Source organism: Plectropomus leopardus, chromosome 16 (genome assembly GCF_026936395.1).
Source record: "Plectropomus leopardus strain MGB_pleo_1.0 chromosome 16, ASM2693639v1, whole genome shotgun sequence".
NCBI classification, from domain to species: Eukaryota; Metazoa; Chordata; class Actinopteri; order Perciformes; family Serranidae; genus Plectropomus; species Plectropomus leopardus.
Window position 1 is genome coordinate 1,360,602 of NC_142191.1, and position 23,405 is coordinate 1,384,006.

The 23,405-nt window shown below is 39.4% G+C and overlaps 1 protein-coding gene across 1 annotated transcript; it reads right to left on the reverse strand.

The window, feature by feature from the left end:
* Nucleotides 1-1,676: 1,676 nt before the first annotated feature.
* On the reverse strand, nucleotides 1,677-22,637 carry slc35d3 (solute carrier family 35 member D3). Its single transcript, XM_042503759.2, has 4 exons — nucleotides 21,758-22,637; nucleotides 14,064-14,274; nucleotides 8,508-8,665; nucleotides 1,677-7,570 (listed from the first exon to the last, which is right to left on the reverse strand). Exons 1-4 carry the CDS (start codon nucleotides 21,980-21,982, stop codon nucleotides 6,836-6,838), a joined length of 1,329 nt encoding a protein of 442 aa, XP_042359693.2. The 5' UTR covers nucleotides 21,983-22,637; the 3' UTR covers nucleotides 1,677-6,835.
* Nucleotides 22,638-23,405: the final 768 nt, after the last annotated feature.

The following is a 23,405-nucleotide window of genomic DNA, read 5'->3' on the forward strand; positions in this document are numbered from 1 at the left end:
GAAGGAGGAAAGAGACTAAAATGTGCCAGACGGTGCCAGACGGTCTCTAAGTGTTAAACTCTTATATGGACCTTTATTTTTGTTTGTTTGTTTGTTTGTTTGTTTGTTTGTTGTCCTTCTGCTCGACTTCTGACTTCAGTCTTTTGCTTCTGGTTGCTTGTGGCTCTTTTAGTCATCTTGATGTTTCCGCTGACGCATTTTTATTGTTTCACAGTTTGTTCATTTCTCTTCATCCTGTCATTGTTTCTAAACTTAAAACCCTACAAGCCTCTTTGCGTTAAGTTCACCATTATTTTCCCTCTTTAAAGCGACCAAAACAAAAAGTGCTGAAGGTCCTTTTCCTGTTACGACCGCCGCGCCGGAAATTATGTTTGAAGTGAGATATTTCTGAGCTTTGTGCCGAGAGATTTTTAGCTCCCAGCACTTTATTTTTCTAAAACACTGTTACAGGAACACACAGCAGCTCCACGCTCAAGTGTTTCCTTTGAAAGTTACATAAAAAGCCTAAATAAAAAATGTTTTTGGGATATCGCACATAAAAGAGTTTTCTGTGCTTAGGAAATGTGTGCCTCAAACATTTGACTGAAAATCCAGTGAGAGAAAGCAAACCACCAATTTTAATAAAGTAGTTTACCCTTTGCAGTGAGCCAAAAAACTAATCCCAGAATGAGCCTGAGAGCCTCTGCAGGACTGAAATCGCAGCCTGTTCTGCTGACGTCCTGAATAAAAGCTGTTTCTGTCTGAATCGGAGCCAAATCCAATTCAATTTCACCGAGGAGATAAAAGCTGAGTGTAAAAAACGTGTTTCACCTCCACACACCTGGTTTCACTCCTCTCTCTGCAAATGGCTCCTGACGAGCCGCCAGACAACCTGCAAATTGTGTCATTATGTGCAGGTGTGTGTGTGTGTGTGTGTGTGTCTCAGTGAAGCATTTGAAGGACAGTTTTCGGAGGGATTTTCCAGCAGCAAAGTGCTGAGTGGACCACTTAGTGAGACAGTTTTCTCCTTCTACCTCTCGTGTCTTCTATGGCACCTCCTCCTTTAAACGAGTGAGCAGCTGCAGCAATGCCCCTGAGCAAGGCATTAACCCCCCACTGACCCAACACGGATGCTGCTGATAGTTGTGATCCAATAAATTCAAATAAGACTTTACAGTTAAAAAAATTATATGTAAAATCATCCCTCTATCTGAAAAAAAAACAAACATTTTGTCAGCTTTTGCTTTTAAAACTTACTTTTTAGCTGTATTCCTGTCTTGGTTAAAAAATAAAACTAAAACTAAAAAAAATTCATCAATTCATAATTTTCACCATAGTTTTTTTTTTAAACAAAAGTTGAACTGCAAAATACTCTGTGCTGCAAACATGTGTTTCTATGTCAAAACTCTGATGACAGAAAAGTAAAAATAATCATTGTGTTGATCCGAGAACAAAAGCGAACAGCATTCTGTGGATTCATAGATCCTAGAAAACAAAATGTATGTTTCTTTTTTCGCCTGCAGGCAGATAACGAACTCTGCCATGATGACGAAACATTCAGCTTCAGAGAGCAACAACACGTCTTATTTTTTACACAAACACACAAAATCACAGAACACACATTCTCACACACGTGTTCTCATTCATACAGACGTGATGACCCACATAACATAATATAATAATTATCATGCAAAGTGAATCTTTATGTTTATTATTGTGTGCGGCGAACCTCATCTATCCCTTCTGTCTGCTGATGGAAACACCATAATCGCCATGGAAACGCCTCCGTAAACAGGACTTTCCCTCCCAAAACAAATAACACAACAATAAATATCGCGCTGAGAGATTTCTTTATATAAAAAAATCATTGACTTTGCAACAAGTGACTTTGCATTGAACATGCAAACTGGAGAGCAGATGGTCCTTTCACTTCACCTGTTTGTGTGTTTTTTTTTGTTTTTTTTCTCCTCAGGAACAACAAGAACACGAGCAACAACTTCACGTGCAAATCAATAAACAAACACAAATAATAAACAACCTGGGAATTGTTGTTTCTGAGCCTGTAATCCTCTCCAAGTTTCTCTAAACACCCCGGGGAACATTTAATATCCACCATGCACTGCCTCAGTGTGTGTGTGTGTGTGTATGTGTGTGTTTTATAGTCTTTGTGAGGACCATTGTTAAGACCTGTTAAGTGAGGACACTTTGGGATCGTAAACATATTTTGTGCATCTTCAAAATACTGTTTGATAGCTAAGACTTTGCAATAAAGAAAAAAAAAATCTGGTACATTTTGTCTTTTGAAAAATGATTACATTTTGTTGAAAAGTTTGTTTTTCAGGACTTTTATTTCAGTTCTATTTCAGTTATATGTAAGAGTTACATCCTTTCCATAAATTGGATTAGATTAGAGATAAAAAATGCAGTAATGATGGTGGCTTGTTTATTTTATCTACAGCTCAGATAAATATACAGATTCAGAAGCCAGAACTTTCAACTTGCAGAAGATTAGAAATGTAATGAAGCAGCGTGCAACATTTCCCTCTGCACCACTCTTCATGAATATAGAAAAAAAAAAATCTGGATTCTGTAATCTCCAAATATATTGGAATATGTTACAATGTCTAATTTATGATGTTTAGTATTTCTTAATATTATTTGGCATGAATGAACAAACTGTATTTTGAGTTTACAGATATTTGACTGTTAGTGCACATGCTGTTTTTGTTTTGTTTTGTATTCAGAATTAATTATGTGAGTGATGGTCCTCACAAGTACTGTATAAATTTGTGTGTGTGTTTGTGTGGGCCTCATTAGCATGATTGCACAGAGGACTGCTCTCATTAACATCGTCGTGTTAAAGACAGGTTGTCAATATAACAGAAGACATTTGTATTGGACACATTAACACATTAACGTCCCTGCAGGTTTCACTGTCACTCCAAAGAGACTTCAGATGTGAGAGTTTTTCCATCGACATCAGCAGTAAATTTATGTACATTTTGCTGTTGAGGCTTCAACATGTTATGACGGAAATTCCAACACGTTGGAAAAGTGACAACATGCATCAAAACAAAACTAAAATCCATCATCATTCAGATATTAAGTTTTTTTTCCTACACAGCCTGGGAAAAAAAGTGAAATGAGCATGGAGAGCACTACTGTGTGCAGATCTGCAAATAATTTAACAATTACCAAATTTTCAACAACTAGTTGGATATTTGATTAATTGGTTTAGGTCATTTTAAAAACTAAATTTCTCTGATTGCAGCTTCTTAGATATGAAATTGCTCTTAGTTCTATTCTCCTCTATAACCGTATCTTTTTGTGCTGTGGAAACACTTTCACCATTTTCTGACATTTAATAGACAAAACAACGAATCAACTGAGAACTAGAAAATAATGAGAGGGTTTCTATTAATGCTCAAATTGCACAAATTGAAATTGTGAATATAAAATCTACCTAGCAGAAACATGTCAATTTCCAAAAGAAACCACCTCCCATTTATTGCAAAAATGTTTTTCTGCTCACATGAGGTGGTATTTCAGGCGATTAGAAAAAAAGCCATATTTAGCAAAACTGCAAAGGAAACCCTTTTTTAGTCTTTTCTAGGTCACGTGATGCTGTGTCTATGAGCTTGTCAGTAGGAACTGGCTCCCTCATGATGCAGCAGGAGCTACAAGAGCTGTTATTGCATCACATAACTCTGAGAAAGTTGAGCCGATTATCAGGTACTTTTGAATCCTCAATTCCTCTGTGAAATCGTGGACTATCAGCTCCCAGAAATCCCTCATACGTGGCCGCTCCCACATATAAGGGGCTCACCTTTCCATCATGGCTCCATAACACGCCTACGTGGCCTTGGATTGGAAATAATGACGGCTAGTGAAGTGGCTGCAATAGAAATAAAGCTGCTAATATTTTGACCATCCATCGCCATGGTTACTGAATGTTATCACCAGAGAAGTTGCACAAATTTATCTACATTTCAAAAATATCGCTTAAGTTTTGTGCAAGTCTGTAATGGAAACCTGCCTCAAAAAATAGTTGCAACCCTGGTGCAACGTACTTTTGAAATATTTATGTTTATTTTTCGTATTATTTTTATTTTGGTTGAACAATAACATTTAATCTTGAAAAATATTTTTCATGCAAAATCGCAAACGCAAACATCTGCTCATTTCACAAAGTTACTCAACATCAAATATTTAATTTAACCGTCATTCTTCCAACATGCGGCTGTGTCAATGGACAGAATTGATAACAGCTTTCTAAAAATTGTTTTTGTTGCTTTGTTCCAGACTTAAATGTCAATTTGTGTGCAGCACATTCACTAGAGCTTTAATTTTTTTTTTACAGATAGAGAAATGAATATAGACAGAAAACATTCAGACAGAAAAACAGTGAAACATACAGTTACATGAAGCGCTTCTGCACAAATCATTACAACAATAATTCCCAAAACTATTATCTACAAATATTCTAAAAGAACTGTGTACTTTATTATTGATTTTATTAATTACTGGAAAAATATGACCTGTATTTAACCCATTATTTGCTGATTCTTGTAAACTATATATTGTTTAACTGTGTATGTGTCTTCAGACAAACTATTTTAATAAAAGTGTTTGCATGTTCAGCGGACCTGCTGTGCGCTCATTAAACGGCTCAGAAAGAGAGGGGTTATGGCAGCAATTAATTGGAATTAATTAACTAGAAGAGCACCAACTGAGCACTCTCAGTGTTCTCCATAATTGGTTCTACTGGGGAACATTGTAGGAAGTTTTGGAGAATTTTTTGAAGTGTAGAATAAAGTCAAATCCTAATTTTTCTCAGTTTTAGGCATCGTTTAGATAGATTCAACAAATTCTATTCTGCCAATGTGACCTAAAATTGACCAATTTGTCGATTATGTGCTTCTATTATTAAAGAAAGGTGTGTCTACAATATTCAGAAAATGACAAAAAAAGAAGAATGATTTAATATCAGCTGCCTCGTAACATAATTGGAATAAATATAATTTGTTTCTGTCCATATCAGCAGGCGTTCAGTGATTCTTATGTTTTAGATTCAGATTAAAGAAGGAAAAAATAAACATTTTGAAAAACATTCATGCACTTTTGGTATCTTGAATCGAGAATCTGAACATACAGAGTAAAATATATAAAGAATTGATGGTGGTGGTGCCTGTTAGTTAATATCACCCAAACACAAACCTGCAACACCAAACACGTCGTGCTTTAACAACTTTTTAACGTCTTTTTAGTAAAACAGCAGATACGGCAGGCTGCAGCAAACAGCCCACGCCCTGTTTGCTGCAGCTCGAGGGGACATCAGATCTTTTGTACCGTTAAATGAAGTTTGGGAACTGTGAGGAGAAAAATCTATATCAATCAATATCACCACTTGACAGCTTTTTCTGTCTCCACACAGTTCAAGACGCCCGTAGCTTTTCCTGTGTGGACAGAGGCGACATGTGAAGGAGACGAGATAAACGTCTCAGGATTGGAGTTTGAATGCAAAATAAAGCCATTGTAGAGACGTTCAGCTACAAGCAAACCAGAAGAAGAAGGCAGAAGTGGCTTAATACTAAAGAGATGCTTCTTGTTGTATGTTTTGCTGAACGCCTGATGAAAACACGACTGAAACTCAGCTGCTTCTTTACTAGATTTAGAATCAACAGTCTCAGTATAGATTATGGACAGACAAACTATCTTCGCTTGGGAAATAAATTGTCAACAAAACATCAAATTTAAGGCTTTTTTTTGTTGAACCATTTAGATTTCTTGCCATTTGCAATATTGTTTCATGAACCAGTGAATTTAATTTCTATTTGCGCATGTTTTTTGTTTTTAATGCATTCAGGACCAAAAGGTCAAACGTTGGTGTCGGGAAAAATTTGACGACTGAAATGAGGACGGGCTGCGTCTGCAGGAGTGACACAAGAAAGTTTGCCTGAAAGATGAAATCTCACTAATATAGAAGCACAAATTAACATTGATGCCCAACATGACCCCAAATGATTGTTTTTTCACTGCAAACGTCAAATATGACATAGTTTAGTGTCGTTGATGGAGAGAAACGTGAAACCGACAGTGTGACAGTGAAGCTGCAGGGTGACAAACACCGTCAGACTCAAACATCCTCCGTGTAAACATCTGTTATTCAGCATTTTGTGAGCAGCGCATGTTTTAACCAGCAAACTCCAACTGATCCACATTACAGGTTTAATTTCGCACCCTGCAGCCAATCAGAAACAAGAATTCAGCCAGGTTCACAGAACAAATCAGAAACTTTCAGGCTGCTGTTTGTTTGCTTTTCCCTGATCGCATGTTTGCACAAGATGCACTTTTTTTTCTACAAGAGCCGCCTTTTTAACGCTCAAAAGGCAGCTGATCAGCGTGGACACAAACCCAATCATGCTTACAGCGCGTCTATAACCTCGTCCCCGCTGCACGCCACGGAGCTGAGACGAGAGGCAGAATTTATCTCCGACAGTCAGCTTCTCCTAAAAAAACTCCTCATCCACTTTCCTCCACCAGGAACCTCTTTTTTAATTCTCGCCACAAAGAAAGAAAACGACTTTCAGTTTGCCGCTTTTAACCAAATCAAACGTTCTCTGCTCTCAAAGCCTCGTGTGATGAAACTGAACTTTTAGCAGAAAAAGCTTTCACTGAGGTATCACAGCAACAGCAGCAAACGTGTTTCCAGCGAGCGTTTGTTCGGCTAATAAAAGACGTTCCCGGCGGACACAGAGCTTCACTCTGTCTCTTTTCTTCTTCTCTGGTTTCTGCAGCAGACTTTTTTAATCTTTTAATTCATTCCCAGTTTTCCGTGCCGGTCTCTGTCCCGGCCTTAAGGACTCTGCTGCTCCATGTTTTCAATCAAAGGGTCTTTCTTCATGAACTGCAGATGTCTGATGGACCTCCACACCCCGACATAGCTGTCACTGACCGACTGAGCGGGGGCGGCGTTCTCTCGGTGGAAGTGCTCCCGCTGCATCTCCAGCGCCTCCTTTTCCGTCATGACGCGCGAATTCACGTCCCCGTCTCCTTGTCCTGTCCACGCCTCTCCGTTAGCCAAATCAGCCGACGCTACGTCCTCTCTCCTGCCACTGCCCAACACTCCCTCCATCTCCGGTTGTCCTGGGTCGGAAACGTCGCCGGTGGACGGACCATCTCCGTTCAGAGCTGGTTTCTCTCTGTAAGGCTCGCCGGGTGGCGCTCCATCCTTCCCGCCCTCCTCCAGGTCCTCGTACAAGCTCTTCTTCTTCGTCTCGTAGTATTTGACCACGCAGTAGGTGATGGAGCCGACGGTGTTCACCACCACGCCGCCGATGAACAGCCCGGTCGGCGCGACGTCGCTGAACGCCAGCATGCCCACGGTAATGGTGGCGATGCTCTTGACGACGCCGACGAAGCTGGTGGTGACGGCGGAGTTGATGTAGGTGCAGTGCAGCGTGGTGAAGTTCATGGCGCAGCCGATGAAGATGCAGAAGACGAAGATGACGGTGATGTGGGGGTCCTTCCAGCCCTCGTACGACCACATGTTGATGGTGTCCAGGGAGATGACGGAGCACACGAGCAGCACCTAAACACCGAGAGAGACGAGAAAAGAGCCAGAAGAGAAGTTTGTGAGAAAAATAGAAATAAAACTTAAGTACAAGGAGAGACGAGGCAGGTTTAGCCCTTTAAAACCTGGGCTAACTGACCGGATTTCCTTTAAAAACACGACGCAATGAGCAACTTAAGAAGAAATGATCCAGAAACAATAAAAAGATAAACAAAATTTAAAAAGTACAAGAAAATTACCTAAATATTTCAAAACAAACATACAAACAAAAACATCAGCAAGTTAAATAAAACAACAAAAAACAACCACAAAAACAAAACAAGGAAAATCCCTTAAAAAAGTGCCTAAAAATTACAATTCTGTGAATAATTTTAAATATTTAATTGTGATTATTGTAAATATAATTCTCTTGACATTTTACCAATTTATCATTTTCTAAATTTAATTAAAAAAAAGGTGCGCAACATTTTTTGCCGAGTTGCTTATTGACTTCTTCCTCGTGTTTCTGAAAGAATCAAAGTTTTATATTATTACAAACATTTACTTGGTGAAACCCCTGATGTAATGTGAATATGTAATAATTAATAATATTTTTTTTTAATTTGGTTTATGTATTGATATTATGTTTATTTGTTATTATTTATTATCTTCTGTGTAGAATTTTATTTTAATTTTATTTTTGATTTATTTTGTATATATTTTTGTCAAATAAAGCTGGAAAAAAGCACAGTGCATAAAAAAAGAAATGCTGAAAGAGTCACAGGTCAACTCAAAGAGCCAAAACATTTTTAAAAACTGCAGAAAAAATTCAACTTTGAACCCCACGCAATGTTTTTTTTGTTTGCTTTGTTTTTTATCAACAAATTATGATGACATAAACCAAACAAAAATCAAGACAAGAAAACAACTTAAAAATACAATCACACCAACTCTGTGCAGTGTTAACGGTTCGTACCGGCGAGGCCATGATGGCGATGGCGTACTGTGCTGTGAGCGGCCCGTACTCGCTGTCCAGGCTGGTCTTCTGGATCAGGACCAGGTAGGAGGCGTGGATGATGACCGCCAACACGCCGGTGACGTAACCGAAGGGATCGCCGGTGAGATCACCAGCACCTGGAGAGGAAGTCCACAGATTTTATCAGTGTTATTTTTTTCCCCTTTTTTATATTTTGGTTCAGTTTCCAGATTGTTACAGCTGTCGCTGACCGACTCGCTCTGATGTTATGTTATTTTAACCCTTTGTAACCTGAACTTATCGGCTTGATTTCTTTCTAAAACACTGGAGGGCGATGAGCATTTTCACAAGAAATGGATCCAAAAGATTTGGAAAAAAGTTAGAAGAAAATTATTGGAAAATATAGAAAATTTTTAAAGGAAAAAGTTAGGTAAAAAAAACAACAAACAAGAAAATGAACTCAAGAAAGTGCTAAAGAAAATCAGCAAATATATAATTATTAGAAATATAGTTTTCTGAAGATTTTTCTACCAAATGTTCTCAGCTAATTTTCAGGTCTTTTTCTTTGTCATGTTTTACACATTTTTTTGCAGGTTGCGGGACGTTTCTTGCCAGTTTGCTTATTAGGTTTTTTGTACTTGTTTTTGAAAGACATAAAACATTTTTTTTTATGTTTTAGAGATTAAAATGACAGTAAAAGGCGTTTGAATGCAGCACAAGAAAACTGATGTTGATCCCGGCGTTAAAGGGTTAATAACAGTGATGGATCAAATTCACAAATATCAGAAATCCTCTTTAAATTTGCATTAATTTGTTAAAAACCTGATTTTTTAAAGATGCTGCTGCATCTCTGCAGGTAATTTTTGACCTGCACATTTTACAGACCGACCTGTAGATTTTGTGTGTGTGTGTGTGTGTGTGTGTGTGTGTGGGGGGGTTATCAAGTATTTTCAAGTCAAAAGTCTCAAGTTACTGACAAGTCCAAGTCGCTGAGATTAACCCCTTAACAGACACTGTAACTGCACAGTTGAGCTTTTTTGCAATAAAACTTGCATTACTAAAAACTTGGCAAAACCCAATTTCATTTTAAAGTGCTGTATTTACACGATGCAATTTACTATTCTGATTACACTGTAACTATTCTGTTTTTATTATATGAAACTCGATGGGTTTTTTTCTTCCGATTTTGTTATGTGATTCATTATTATTGGTATTCATTTTTTAAAATATTTTTTTGTTTATTTTATGAAGTTACTTTTATTTTCAAATGTTTATTCGACAACATTGACAATTAGTTTTCTCTCTTAATGAGGTTGATGCATTTTGTTAACATATTATATGAACTATAATATATAATTTTTTGCAAAAGGCATTTCTTGTGACTGTTTAAGGGTTAAATCCAAGTCAAAAATCAGTGTTTCCTCCACACGTACTTCTTTACTAATGTTCGATGTTAACGCTTTACTGGTCAAAGTTAACCAAAGTTAATTCCCTGTGGTACTAAAATACTAAAATAAGTTTCAGAAGCTATAATAATTTATTTTTCCTTTAGCTCACATTGAATGAAGTGAACAGGAGACAAATATTCAGCAGTATTAATTTCATGCATGTGTGAGCGCGGCCTCATTTGTGAACATGTGTACTTCCAGGAAGAAGCACAGGTGTGCTCTGTTTGTTTTTTCTATTGTCGAAATGTTGACACGCAGCTTCATTATTAAACATTGAGCTCCTTTTTCTACGGTTGATTTGTTCTCTCATGTTGGTCGTGTAGCAGCACTCTTACAGGGAGAGGATGATAAAAAACAAACAGGAGTAGAGAGAGAAAGGCAGAGTGTGGGAGTGTGAAGGAGGAGTAGAGGAGGAGAAGAGGAGGAATCAGCAGACGTGATGAATGAAGTCAGAAAATGCAGCAGGAGGATAAAAAAGGAAAAAGACGGAGAATTAATCCTTTCTGAGTCTGTGTGGGTGGAAAACTTACATTCACACACAAACACGCAAACTGCAAACCAGCTGATCACACACACACACACACACACACACACACACACGCACGGACCTATCTACCCACACTAAACATACAAAACACATGAAATAAAATTTCTGAGTTCACATTTAAGTGGGAATTTCTCTCAGATCTGCTCTCATATTTGAAAATATTATAACTGCATCTTAAAATGTGTTTATGTTAACTAAAGTAAAAAAGCTTTGCGACATCATTTTATACGACATGTTACTGCTGCCTATAGATCTTTTAAAAAGACGTTTTTACAGTCTTACATTTCATATCTTGCTGTTTTTTTTGTCTGATATATTTTTTATGTTTTGTTTTGTTTTGTTTTGTTTTGTTTTGTTTTGTTTCTGTTTTGTTTTGTGTTGTGTTGTGTTGTGTTGTGTTGTGTTGTGTTGTGTTGTGTTGTTTTGTTTTGTGTTGTTTCTGTTCTGTTTTGTTTTGTTTTGTTTTGTTTTGTTTTGTTTTGTTTTGTGTTGTTTTGTTTTGTTTTGTTTTGTGTTGTTTCGGTTTTGTTTTGTTTTGTGTTGTGTTGTGTTGTGTTGTGTTGTGTTGTTTTGTTTTGTTTTGTTTTGTGTTGTTTCTGTTCTGTTCTGTTTTGTTTTGTTTTGTTTTGTTTTGTTTTGTTTTGTTTTGTTTTGTTTTGTGTTGTTTTGTTTTGTTTTGTTTTGTGTTGTTTCGGTTTTGTTTTGTTTTGTTTTGTTTCTGTTCTGTTTTGTTTTGTTTTGTTTTGTTTTGTTTTGTTTTGTTTTGTTTTGTTTTGTTTTGTGTTGTGTTGTGTTGTGTTGTGTTGTGTTGTGTTGTTTTGTTTTGCAGTTCTTTAGTAATGTTTTTAGCTGCAGTTTTCTTTTAGTTTGGATTCTTTCATTCTCTAAACATCAAAAGTGTTAGAAATATTTGTGTTTAGTGTTTTTTGTTTGTTTGTGTTTAACATATCACATGACATTACATTTCAATTTAAAAAAAAGTTCTACAATCTCAGTCTTCAATAACATGTTCTGAATGTTGCTCTGAAAACGTTCTTCCTTTGTTCTCATGTAACGTTGTGGGAACATTTTATAAAAAGCTCATTCTCTGATCTGTCACCTCTCAACATCACCAAAACATCCTCAGAGTGTTGCAGTTTAAACGTTACATCTTAGTCAGCTTTTAACCCTAAAGGAACATTATCTGAAACGATAAACATCCTGAAAACGTTCTTAAAACATTTGATTAAAATTATTTCTTTAAAAAATTATTACAACTTGTAGGTAACGTTAGCCAGTGTTGTGGGAACATTCCCTGCTTGCTGGGTGGTTATATCATCCTGCTGACACGAATACTCACGACAGCACCACATGCAGATTAATCCACTGTAGAAAATAGTCCCCAACAAAGTGACTGTTTCCTCCTGTTTGTTGAATAAAAACTGTCAGCAGCTGTTTGAGGAAATTACTGATGAAACTTTACATCTGTGTTTTTAAATATTTACATTTTCAGCAGGAACTAACGGACTTAGAGCCGAGAGACACTGACAGGACTACAGTATTTAGAGACGAACCAACACAAATGCTAAATGTTGTACAGAGACTTCAAAGCAATTTAGAGCAATTTTTAAAACATATTGATTACATTTTACCAGATTTCTGCTAATATATTGCCCTAAATCCTGCACACTGCAGCTGATTCTGGTTGTTGTCCGTTGGAAGGAAACTGAAAACTGAGCCATAATCCTCCCTGAACTGCTTCTTACACAGTTTTACTACAGTTTAATGTCATACTACTTCTATATCCCACATTTTATAAGGTTTCATTGATGCAGTGAGATCATTTAAAACCACTATATGTACATTTTTTATTCCTAGTAACTGAAAATAATATTCGTGGTCCTCTTTTTTAAGCTAAAAACACACAAAATGTGAAAAAAATTACATGTTCTCACTGGATTAGGTCATGAAAAACATCTGCAAGATTCGAATCTTAAATTATTGAGCGGAATAAAGTCGATTATTACTGAGATTAAACCCCGAATGATGAATAAGTCCATTAGATTCATATTATGCACATTTCACACTTTATGTTTGGACCCCTCCTGCCTAAGAGAGCAGCAGAGCAGATTTATCCAGGAAATGAATTATTTGTAGGTTTTTTTATTGTTTATGACTTCAGGATCATTAACGATAATGAAATAGGAGAATTTACTGCTGTGAAAGACGATTAAAAGCAATTTTACAGGACTGGAGATTAATGCGACAGTTAAACAGATTTACATGTGAGGAAAAGCTGTTTAACCCTTTGAAGCTTGAGCACATGGCTTGATTTCTTTCAAAAACATGCAAACCTAACAGGAAATGGCCCCCAAATACCAGAAAAGTGGTGAAAAAATAAAATTAAAAATTAAAAATGACTTGAAAATAAGACATAACAAGAAAGACAGACAAGAAATTAACCTTAAGAAAGTGTGAAAAAATATTTTTCTGTAACATCACTTTAAATATAGAATAAAAAGAATTATAAATACAGATTTCTAGACTTTGTTTTTCTTTTTGGATAATATCTAATAATATCCTCACAGATACTTATTAAAGTAATAACACTTTTTAATTTAATTTATTTTTTTTGTAATTTGCAGAATATTTTCTGCCAAGTTGTTTTAAAAAAGGAAATCAAACTAATAAACAAATAAACAATAAACAAAATAAATATATGAATAAATGAAAAAGAAAAGAAAGAAAGTGCAAAAAAAGAAAAGAAAATGATAATCTTCTATAACATAATTTCTAACAAAATTTATGTCAATCCAGGTTTTTTAGGGTTAACTGAGAGAAGAAAAAACTAAAAGCTGGGGTCAGATTCTGGATCTTTTTTTGGTGAAAGTTAAAGAGAAAAAGAGACAATGATACGGGGATGGAGAAAGTAAGTATGGATCAAATAATGGGGTCATGTGAGGGAGAAGAGGAGAGAGAGACGGAGGAACAAAAGAGAGGAAGAGTACAGATGACGACATTAAGATGCAAAAGAAAGCTGCGATAATCTGAGATTCTCTCAAACAAAGAAACACAAACAGTTCAGGCGTAAAATACTAAAAACAAAAGAAGAGAGAAATGAAGACGGTAATTTAAATGAAAGCTCCAGTGTGTAGGTATTAGGGGGAAATATTGTCAGAAATGTAATATCTAATTAATCTGTTTTCTTTAGTGAACAGTCAGCTGAAAATAAGAATCACTGTGCCTACAGAGATCGCCATGGTTTGTTGTTGTTTTTTGTTTTCTTTTTCATTATTTTTTAATTTACTTAGTTACACTTTAGATCTTTGACAGCTGAGCAAATTGGTGCAATTTGTTTCAGAAACATGGGAAAAAGGCAACAAGCAACTTGGAAAGAATATTCCACAAATTGCAATAAATCTGTGGATTTAGAAAATTATTTTAAAAATAAATAAAACTAGGGAAAAATAAATTTTTTTTAAAAAATCTCTTTTGCATGTCAATTTTCTGATTATTTTCTTGTACTTTTCACTAATTTCTTGAAAACTTGTGGGGTTAAATGTGCATGATGTGTGTTTTTACCAGCAAGCGCAGCTCCACCGGTGGTGATGATGACGGCGGTCACCACTCCGATGGACGGGATGCCGTTCCTCAGCACGAACACGCCAATGCTGAGCGTGAAGAGCGGCAGGCAGCGTTTGAAGACGACGTACATGGGCAGGCTGAGGCCACGCAGAGACCACAGCGTGAGCGTGGACTGCAACGTAGAGAGGATACACACCGGGCCAAACTCCTGCACAGACACACAAATACATGTTTTACACACTTCAGGGGACAATACCTGGAATTAATTTCCTGGAGACTCACCCTGACCTTCACCACAATGAACACATGTAAGCCCAACTCACATCATAACGCTAATCTAACATCACCTAAAAACTGCCATTTTTTGTTGAAGGGGAAAGACTCCTACATGAAAGTCCGGGGTTTGTTGGACCTGTCCACCGCCCTTTTACCCTTTTCTCCTTGTATTATGTCGTTACCGGCAGCATTTCAACCTGAAACCATTCTGCTGTGTTTCATGCCGACATGACAGGTTCACAGCTGTAATACAGCAGCTTTAACCCTTTAAAACCTGGAGTGACATCACTTTTCACAAGTATTTAAACCTTAACAATCTGAGCAAATTTTACTAACTGCTTGCAAATTTTTGGGTCATTTCTTCTTTCATTGCTCGTTGATTTTTTTCCCCACGATTCTGAAAGAAATCAAGACAATTTTCTCAGGTTTCAAAGCAAATAGGTGAGCACACACAGATAGGTGCTGGGTGAACATGTCCTTTTTCTGTCTTTTCTTCTTTTTTAAAAAATTCATTTTCAGTAAAATTTCTTACAATCATTTCTTAATAAATTTTGGGGCATTTCTGTTTTTGTTGCTCATTGTCTTGTCCATGTTTTTAAACTAAATCAAGCCAATTTGCTCACATTTCAAGGTGTTAAACTATTTGACTTCTTTATTGTATCTTGTAAAATAAAAATGTATTAGTGGATGTGTTTGGCTGCTGTGGCTTGTTTAGTCATTTTAGATAGAGTGTAACTATAAGAACTATAATTTAAATAAAAATTAAAACTTACCCTGCTGGCTTATTGCTGTGTGTAAATGTGTGTAAATGCCAGTAAATGCTGTGTGTAACTGCCAGAAGGTAAGTCTGATGACATTATACTGTAGAAGCTGGATGCTAACATTGTGTTACTGTATATTTGTTTAACTAATTTAATCTTATGCTGGTGCGTGTTCAAAGCTAATAAACTCATTCATGCTGTCTGTGTGCTTCGTGTGAGGTGATGTGTTTAAGTTACATGACTCAAATGATATTTGAGCAATGAATACAGTCCTTTGTTACATTAGTTATCTTTTTATGATGCATATTATGCATGGTATTTGCTAAACTGATTGTTATTTGTATTGCTATTACAGACCACAGCCAAATATATCAACCCTAAACAGGACATCTGTATCTGTGTTGTTTATTGGGAACATCACTCTCCTACTACGCCTTGCCACTCTAAACCAGCTCAATTCCCAGAGACGCCCTCTCTTTTTTTTTATTGTCCTTTGAGCCAGATTAGACTATCAACCAAGATATGGAACCCACATATGTCCAGCCTGAACCTGAAACCCAACGTGCTTCGCAGAGAGAGCGACACCCCCCCAGTCTACCTGAGTGTCTATGTGGTTGCAACTCTCCCTTCTGTGGGACAAACCCACACCACACAATGGGCTCCCTCATCCCAGAGGAGCTCATCTCAGAGGAGCTCCAACTCTAGGTCCATACGGTCATCTCGCTCATCCATGAGCAGGTTCCCTGCTAATGTTTTCTCCAAGCTGGAAAAAGCTCAGCTCAAAGAGCAAGTGAAGGAGATGGAGCTTGAGGAGTTACAGCAGCAATAGAGGAGGACCAACAAGTAGAATATGATTTTCAGCGACTTCAAACTAAAGCCAAAGAGGCCCAACAGTTACAAGAGGAAGCCATTAAAACACAAGAGTAACTAACCAGACAGCTGGAGAAGCGACGATAGCTAAAGAAGAGAGTGAATGAGCTGAAGATAGCTAAGATGGTTACTTCCCTCCTTAAAGAGAAAACACAGGAACCAAAGGCATTTTGCCAGGAGATCCAGAAATTAGAGAAGATGGGTTACATAGCAGTGGTGCCACCCGAGGTAGCTACATCAACCCCAGAATCCTGGTTTTTACCTCACCATATGGTGCGGCACAACGACAAGGACAGGATTGTCTTTAACTGCTCCTTCTAATATGAAGGGAAGTCCCTCAACGACCTTCTCCTCTCTGGACCTGCCATAGGGCCGTCGTTGCTAGGAGTCCTCATTGGGTTTCAGTAGTACCCAGTCGCAGTGAGTGATGACATCAAAAGTATGTTCCACCAGAAATGCCTTCTGCCAGTTGAAAAACCAGTTCTGCGCTTCACCTGACAGGATATGAAGACGACCGAAGCGCCAAAGATCTACGAATGGCAAGTCCTGCAATTTGGCACTACGTGCAGCCCTTGCTGCACCATCTATGCCCTGCAGCGGTATGTCCAGGACACAAGTGAGTCCAACAGTGATCTCGTTGATTGTGTTGAGCAGTCATTCTATGTGGATAACTGCTTTCACAGCACCCACTCAAAGCAGAAAGCGAAGGACCTGTCCAAGGTCTGCGACAGCTGCTCCATACCGGGGGCTTTGAGACACGCCAGTGGGCCAGCAACGTTCCAGCTGCCACTGAAGATCTTCCACCGGACGCCAGATCAGAGAGCGGTGAGCTATGGCTTTCTCAATCCAGTATGGACCTTCAGGAGCCAACTCTTGGGTTACATTGGGACTGCCTCCACAACTTCCTGAAATACAAACATAGACCAGTGGAGCGAACTGAACCAACGTTGAGGAACATCTATGAAGTACTCGCCTGTCAATATGATCCACTAGGCTACATTGTATTATTTACCACAAGAGCCAAGATTCTTGTTCAAGATCTCTGGAAGGAGCAAATCAGCTGGGATGACCTGATCCAGCCACAAAGCCTGCGAGACAGATGGTTCATCTGGGAACAGGAGATTCCCAACCTGATCCAGATGAAAATCCCCAGATGTTTTGCACCAGTGTCCGCAGACTCATCAACCTCGAGTAGAGATCTTCACATCTTCTGCGACACCTCTGAGAGAGCATATGGGTCTGTTGCTTACTTACGGACAGAAGATGCCCAGAAAGAAGTCCATATCTCCTTTGTCCTGGCCAGATCCCATGTGGCACCTAAGAAGCAACTCTCCGTGCCTCAGTTCGAGCTGAGTGCCGCTCTCACTGGTGCTCAACTAGCCAGTGTCCTTCAAGCTAAGCTTACCTTACCAATCAGAAAGGTCATCCTCTGGTCAGACTCTACTACCGTTCTTCACTGGATCAGGTCAGAATCTTGCCACTACAAAGTTTTTGTTGGTACATGTGTGGCCGAGATCCAGAGCCTTACCGATGTGAACAACTGGAGGTATGTGGAGAGCGTGAACAACCCCGCTGATGATAACACGCAGGGCAAGACCTTAAAGGAGTTGTCCTGACCTCAGAGTTGGCACCAAGGCCCTGACTTCCTGCGTCACACTAAGGACCATTGGACCACCAGCCCATTAGTTTATGCAGAGCCAGAGAATAGCGAACTAAGGAAATCCTTGTTTTGTGGACAGGTGACTGTCGACTCCTGTCCTCAACTCCCTGATGTCAGCATGTTCTCTGCATGGAAGGACCTCATGCAGGCAACAGCACGGTCCCTACACGGGGCGGCCGATCCAAACCCTAACTCGCCCCGCAAAGCAGCAGATTACATCAAAGCTGAGAATCTCCTCTTAAAACAGGCGCAGTTGGAGTCATTCCCAGAAGAGGTCAAGGCGCTCATCTCTGACCGACCTTTACCAACCTACAGTTGTTTCAGCTCCCTATCTCCAGAGTACGATAGGGACACGGGACTCCTCAGAGTCGGGGAGAGGTTATAAAGAGCGGAGCAGCCAGAGCCAGAGACCATCCACCTGGTCTTCCTAAATCCAAAGCATCCTCTTACCAACCTCATCATCCAAGACTTTGATGAGACCCTCCTGCATCCTGGACCCAAAAGAGTCCTGGCGGGGCTGCGTCGTTGGTTTTGGATCCTGCGAGGGAGGGAAGGAGTCAAGAGCTATCCGAGTCTCTGCATGCAGTGCCAGGCATGGCGTGCCAATTCTTCTGTCCCTAAATTTGCCACCTTGTTATCTACGCCTCTATAAGCCACCCTTTTATTTGACTGTAGTTGATTGTTTTTAGAGGTAAGATCGGGCCTAAAAAATCCAGTCCGACCCGACCCGGGCCCGCGGGTATTAAACCCGACCCGGTCCGAGCCCGATCAATTAACTTGATTTGCAGGCCCGAGCCCGAAACAAACCCGAAATTTTATATTTTATTTGTGAGGACTCAGGAGGAGGAGGAAAGGGAGGAGATGCGTCAGTCAGACCCGGACAGAGCACTGCTCCGGGAAAAGGGACTGGTTGCGATTTGTGTGATCACATTTGTGACGATGCCTGTGCATAATGATAACAAATTAAAGCCTGTCTTTTGTAACGAATTCTCCCAGTTAAACAAGACTGTAAGATGCATATTCAATAAACATTTATATCTTTTATATTTGTGTGTCTGTTCTGTCAGGTGTGATAGTTCATGCTTCATTTCGTTGGCAAAATGCAGCAGCCCATTTGACATTTATTTTAATTTCTTCGAGTTGGTAGAAAAAAACGCAAGTTTTCTTAATGTTAAAATAAACTACATATTTTTATGATCATTATAAATGCATTTACACAATGAAATAACGCTGGAAAAGATTGTTATATTTCTGTGTGTGATATTGTGCTCACATGGACGCGCCTCTCTGACAAGGAGAGGAACAGCAGCAGGAGCAGGTCTCTGGGCTTCATTGTAGATCACAAGGAAGGGCATCTGAGATACACGGGGTAAAGCCTCCAGAGCGCAGCAGGTTCACTATAGTCTTCGTTACCAAAGGCGGAAACAAACAGACTTTAAAAATCCTCCGCTGGAGACTGCGCGCACGGATGAATCCATTCATACATGTTTCTGGACCAGCTGCTGTTTGCAGAAGTCAGACCTGCTGAGGTAGCTGGTCCAGGGCGGTCATCTCGGTGTAAAGTGCGTATTGTGCGGGAGTTCAGTCTCGGGTCTTGTCCTCTTGAACATCTGGCATTGAGCGCTGCGTAAAGCGCGCGCGTGTCCCGAGCCGTGTATTTGGTTATTACAGACTTCAGTCAGCAATGGCTTGTGAAACAGGTGCCACTGCCTCTGGTTGAAAAAGCGGAGCCCTAAAGCTTCCTAGTATGCTTTTGACTGTGAGTGTGTACAGTCTGCGGCTCCTGTTTAGTAGTTAAATAGCAATTACCATACAGCGCCTTCTCTGTTTTATCCAAATGATTTATTTTATAACAAGTATTCCTTAGTTTAATATCCATACATCGTTTTAGTATACATAATATATAAATATATATTTATTAAAAAAAAGTTAGCGAGAGAGAAGCCCGGCCCGACCCGACCCGAACGTAATAATTTATATTTTGGGCCCGACCCGGCCTGAATTTCGGGCCGGGTCGGGCTCGGACTCGGGCTCGGGCTTAAGATCTTACCTCTAATTGTTTTGGCTCCTTTACACTGAAGATTGGACGTTGAACAGAGACATGTTGGGGCATTGTCTATAAGTGCATGGCAACCCATTGTGTACATCTAGACCTACTGGAGAGCCTTGACGCTGATGCCTTTCTGATGTCTCTACAGCGTTTCATCGCCAGAAGAGGCAAACCTTTCGTGCTCCTGTCTGATAATGGAACAAACTGCGTCGGTGGGGCCCAAGAGCTACGTGAGGCCTTTGAGGCCATGGCTCCTCACTTGAAGGAACAGTTGGCAGAACAGCAGATTGAGTTCTGTTTGATTCCCCCAGTGCTCTTGACTTTGGTGGAGCATGGGAGAGAGAAGTGAGGTCCGTGAAGACTGCTCTCAAGGTGGTACTCAAGGTGCAGTCCATGCCCGAGACAATGCTCCGCACAGTTCTTGTGGAAGTGGAGGGCATCCTGAATGCTAAGCCCCTTGACTACGTCTCATCAGACATCGCTGATCCAGATCCCATCACACCTAGCATCCTACTGATGGGACTCTATGACCCTAGTAACACCCTTGGGAGTCACCGATGGCGGCACAGCCAAGTTCCTGTCGACCACTTCTGGTCCAGATTCATTGGTCTTTACCTGCCTAGCCTACAGGAGAGACAGAAGCGGCAGAAAGATGGGAAACACCTCGAACCAAACCAAGTGGTGCTTATTGTAGATCCTCAGCTCCCACAAGTTTTATGGCTGGTTGGGAAAGTGACAGCTACTTACCCTGGAGCTGATGGACACATCCGGACTGCTGCCATTAAGGTTAAGGATCGGACATACATTCCACCAGAAGTTCTTCTGGTCCAGCTCCCAAAGCTTGAAGATGCTGACAAAGATCAACCTACCTGAGTGGTCTTTCTACCTTGGATTTGACTGTCTATGCAGACAGTCAGGGGCAGCTGTGTTAGAAAGGCCACACTGTTAATGTGTTCTTGACTTGTTCATTGAATTAAGTTTCTTTCACTTCTAGTTTGCTTCTCTGAAAGTTGTCATATGTCCCACGCTCTTGAACGCACCATAGTTGTTCTGACGTTATTGAATGCACCACACCTGTGTGTGAAATACTGAAGTTTAGTTTCTTTCCTAATACAAAGGTGCAATGGTACAATAAATGCCAGAAGGTGAGTCTAATGGCATTATACTGAAGTAGTTGGATGCTAACATTGTGTTAATGTGTATTTGTTTAGCTGTGCATATAAACTAATTCAAGTCAAGTCAAGTCAGTTTTATTTATATAGCCCATTATCACAAAACAAGGTTTGCCTCAGAGGGCTTTACAGTGTACGACATCCCTCTGCCCTTAGACCCTCACATCACCCAAGGAAAAACTCCCCAAAAAGAACCCCTGATTCAATCGTATGTAATCTAAAACTAATGTAATCTTATGCTGGTGCGTGTTCAAAGCTAATAAACTAATTCATGCTGTCTGTGTGCCTCCTGTAAGGTGATTTGTTTAAGTTATATCACCCAAATTTTCTTTAGTAATGAATAAGTGAGTAATGAATACAGTCCTTTGTTACTTTAGTTATCTAATTATGATGCCTATTATGTATGGTGTTTACTAAATTAATTGTTATTTGTATTGCTATTACAGACCACAGCCAAATATGTCAACCCTAAACATGACATCTGTATCCGTGTTGTTTATTGGGAACTCCTACTACGCCTTGCCACTCTAAACCAGCTAAATTCCCGGAGACGCCCTCTCTTCTTTTTACACACATATATATATTAGTTTCAAGTTTGTTTGTGTTTTATTTTCAAATAAATTTCTTAAAACTTTTTACTAATTTCATGCTATTTTTTGACCATTCCTGGTTGAGGTGCTCATTGCCTCCTCTCCATGCTTTGTGTGATATAACAAAGATCAGAATACTTTTTTCTATTTTTGTCAAAATATCAGCCATTGAATGATAAGTTAGAGAGAAAAAGACGAGCTGGCACATTTTAAAGGGATTTTTGAGGCTACACTGCCGCCACAAGCACACTGGAAATCCTGTTTGGGAATCCCCAAATGCTGATTTTGGCCACGTTTTTTTTTTTTTTTTACCTTGGTGAGCTGAAAGCTGAACGGCGGGACCTTGACCTTCCCCAGCCGCCGGAGCACCTCCAGAGTGAGCGCCGCGGTGCTGCTGGTCAGCAGCTGGATGAGCGTCAGGAAGCTGAAGTGATAATTGGTGATGAGGAACTTGAGGAGGATGTTCAGAGAGCCGGAGAAGACGCCGTGCGCAACGGCCACGGAGATCCCCAAAAAGCGGCTCTTCAGCACATCCATGGTGGCTTACTGGCGGCTTTAGAGAAAGTCATACAGGAGACAGACAGCTGCTGGTGATGCCGGCGGTCCCTGCTGCCACTGCCCGGGCTGGAGAGGTCCGGTCTGCGCCGTGAGGGTGAGGGATTTTACGCACAGCCGCACTGCTGCCGGACGGAGAAACCGGAGGAGAGAAAAGCTGCAGAAAGCCACTTTTGCACCCAAAATAATCTGCACTCTTAAGATTTTAGCAGAAAAAAGAGTGAAAGAGAAATCTTGGGGTGCAAAGAAGAGATCCTCTGTCCGGCTCTGCTGACGCGTCTGTCAATCTTTTTTTTTAGTTAAAACTGCAGCTTTTTTGTTTTTTAGCTGCACGGAGTCAAAACACCCAAAACCTCAGTATTGTTCTGTTTTAGTTTCCACTCACTCATCTTCACCAGCTGCAGACTTCATCAGGGACTTTTTCTTTGCGCGCCTGTGCCAAAAAGAACAAAATTAATAAATAAATAAAAAGCTCCGGTGACTGAGAAAGAAGAGAGAAGAAGAAGAAGAGAGGAGGTGATTCCTGCAGTGAGTACAGTGGAGGAGCAGCAGATGTGCAGGAGGAGTACAGTAGAGGGGAGGTCGTCCTCTGAGAGAGCTGCGAGTGAAATATGACATTTTGCCGCAGCGCCTCCTGGCTGTGCAGAGAGAGAGAGAGGGAGGGTGGGGGAGAGGGAGGTGGGGGGGTGAGAGAGGGAGGAGAGAGAGAGGAGGCGGGGGATTAGCTGGTATTATCAGTCAGGTATTTGCTCAAATTAACATCCACAGAACAAAAAAACAACTTAAAAAAACAGTCTGAATGATCTCAATGAGATTCATTCATTCATTTGTTCCTGGGTTTAACCCTTTAAGATCTGGAGTGACATCAGAATCAGAAAACATGGGGAAAATGCAATAAATGTCTCGCAAATTGCAAAAAGGTGAAGAGAAAATGACCTAAAAACAGCTGGATATTAATTTTAAAAATATGAAAAAAAAATGTCAAAATTAATGATTAGAATTGTACATTTAAAACTATGTTACAGATAATATATATAAATGTCATTAAAAGTATAATATATCTATATCTATATAAATGTTTAAAAAAAAATGTTTTCAGCATTTTTTTGAAGTTTTTTTTAAACTTTTTTTTTTTTACAATTATTATTTTTAGGTAATATTCTTGCAACTTTTTACTGATGTCCAAAATAATTATTAGAATTATTCATTTCAAATTATGTTCTAGAAAAAAATCTCTATATATATTTTAGCATTTCCAGGTAAATAAAATCAACATTTGGTCCCAGCTTCTTCTCTTTTGCTGTTTTTCTGTTTTATGTGATTGCAAACTGAATTTTTGTTGAGTTTAATGTTCTATAAAAGTGTGTCAGACATGTTTTTCCTGACATTTTACTGACACTTTCTG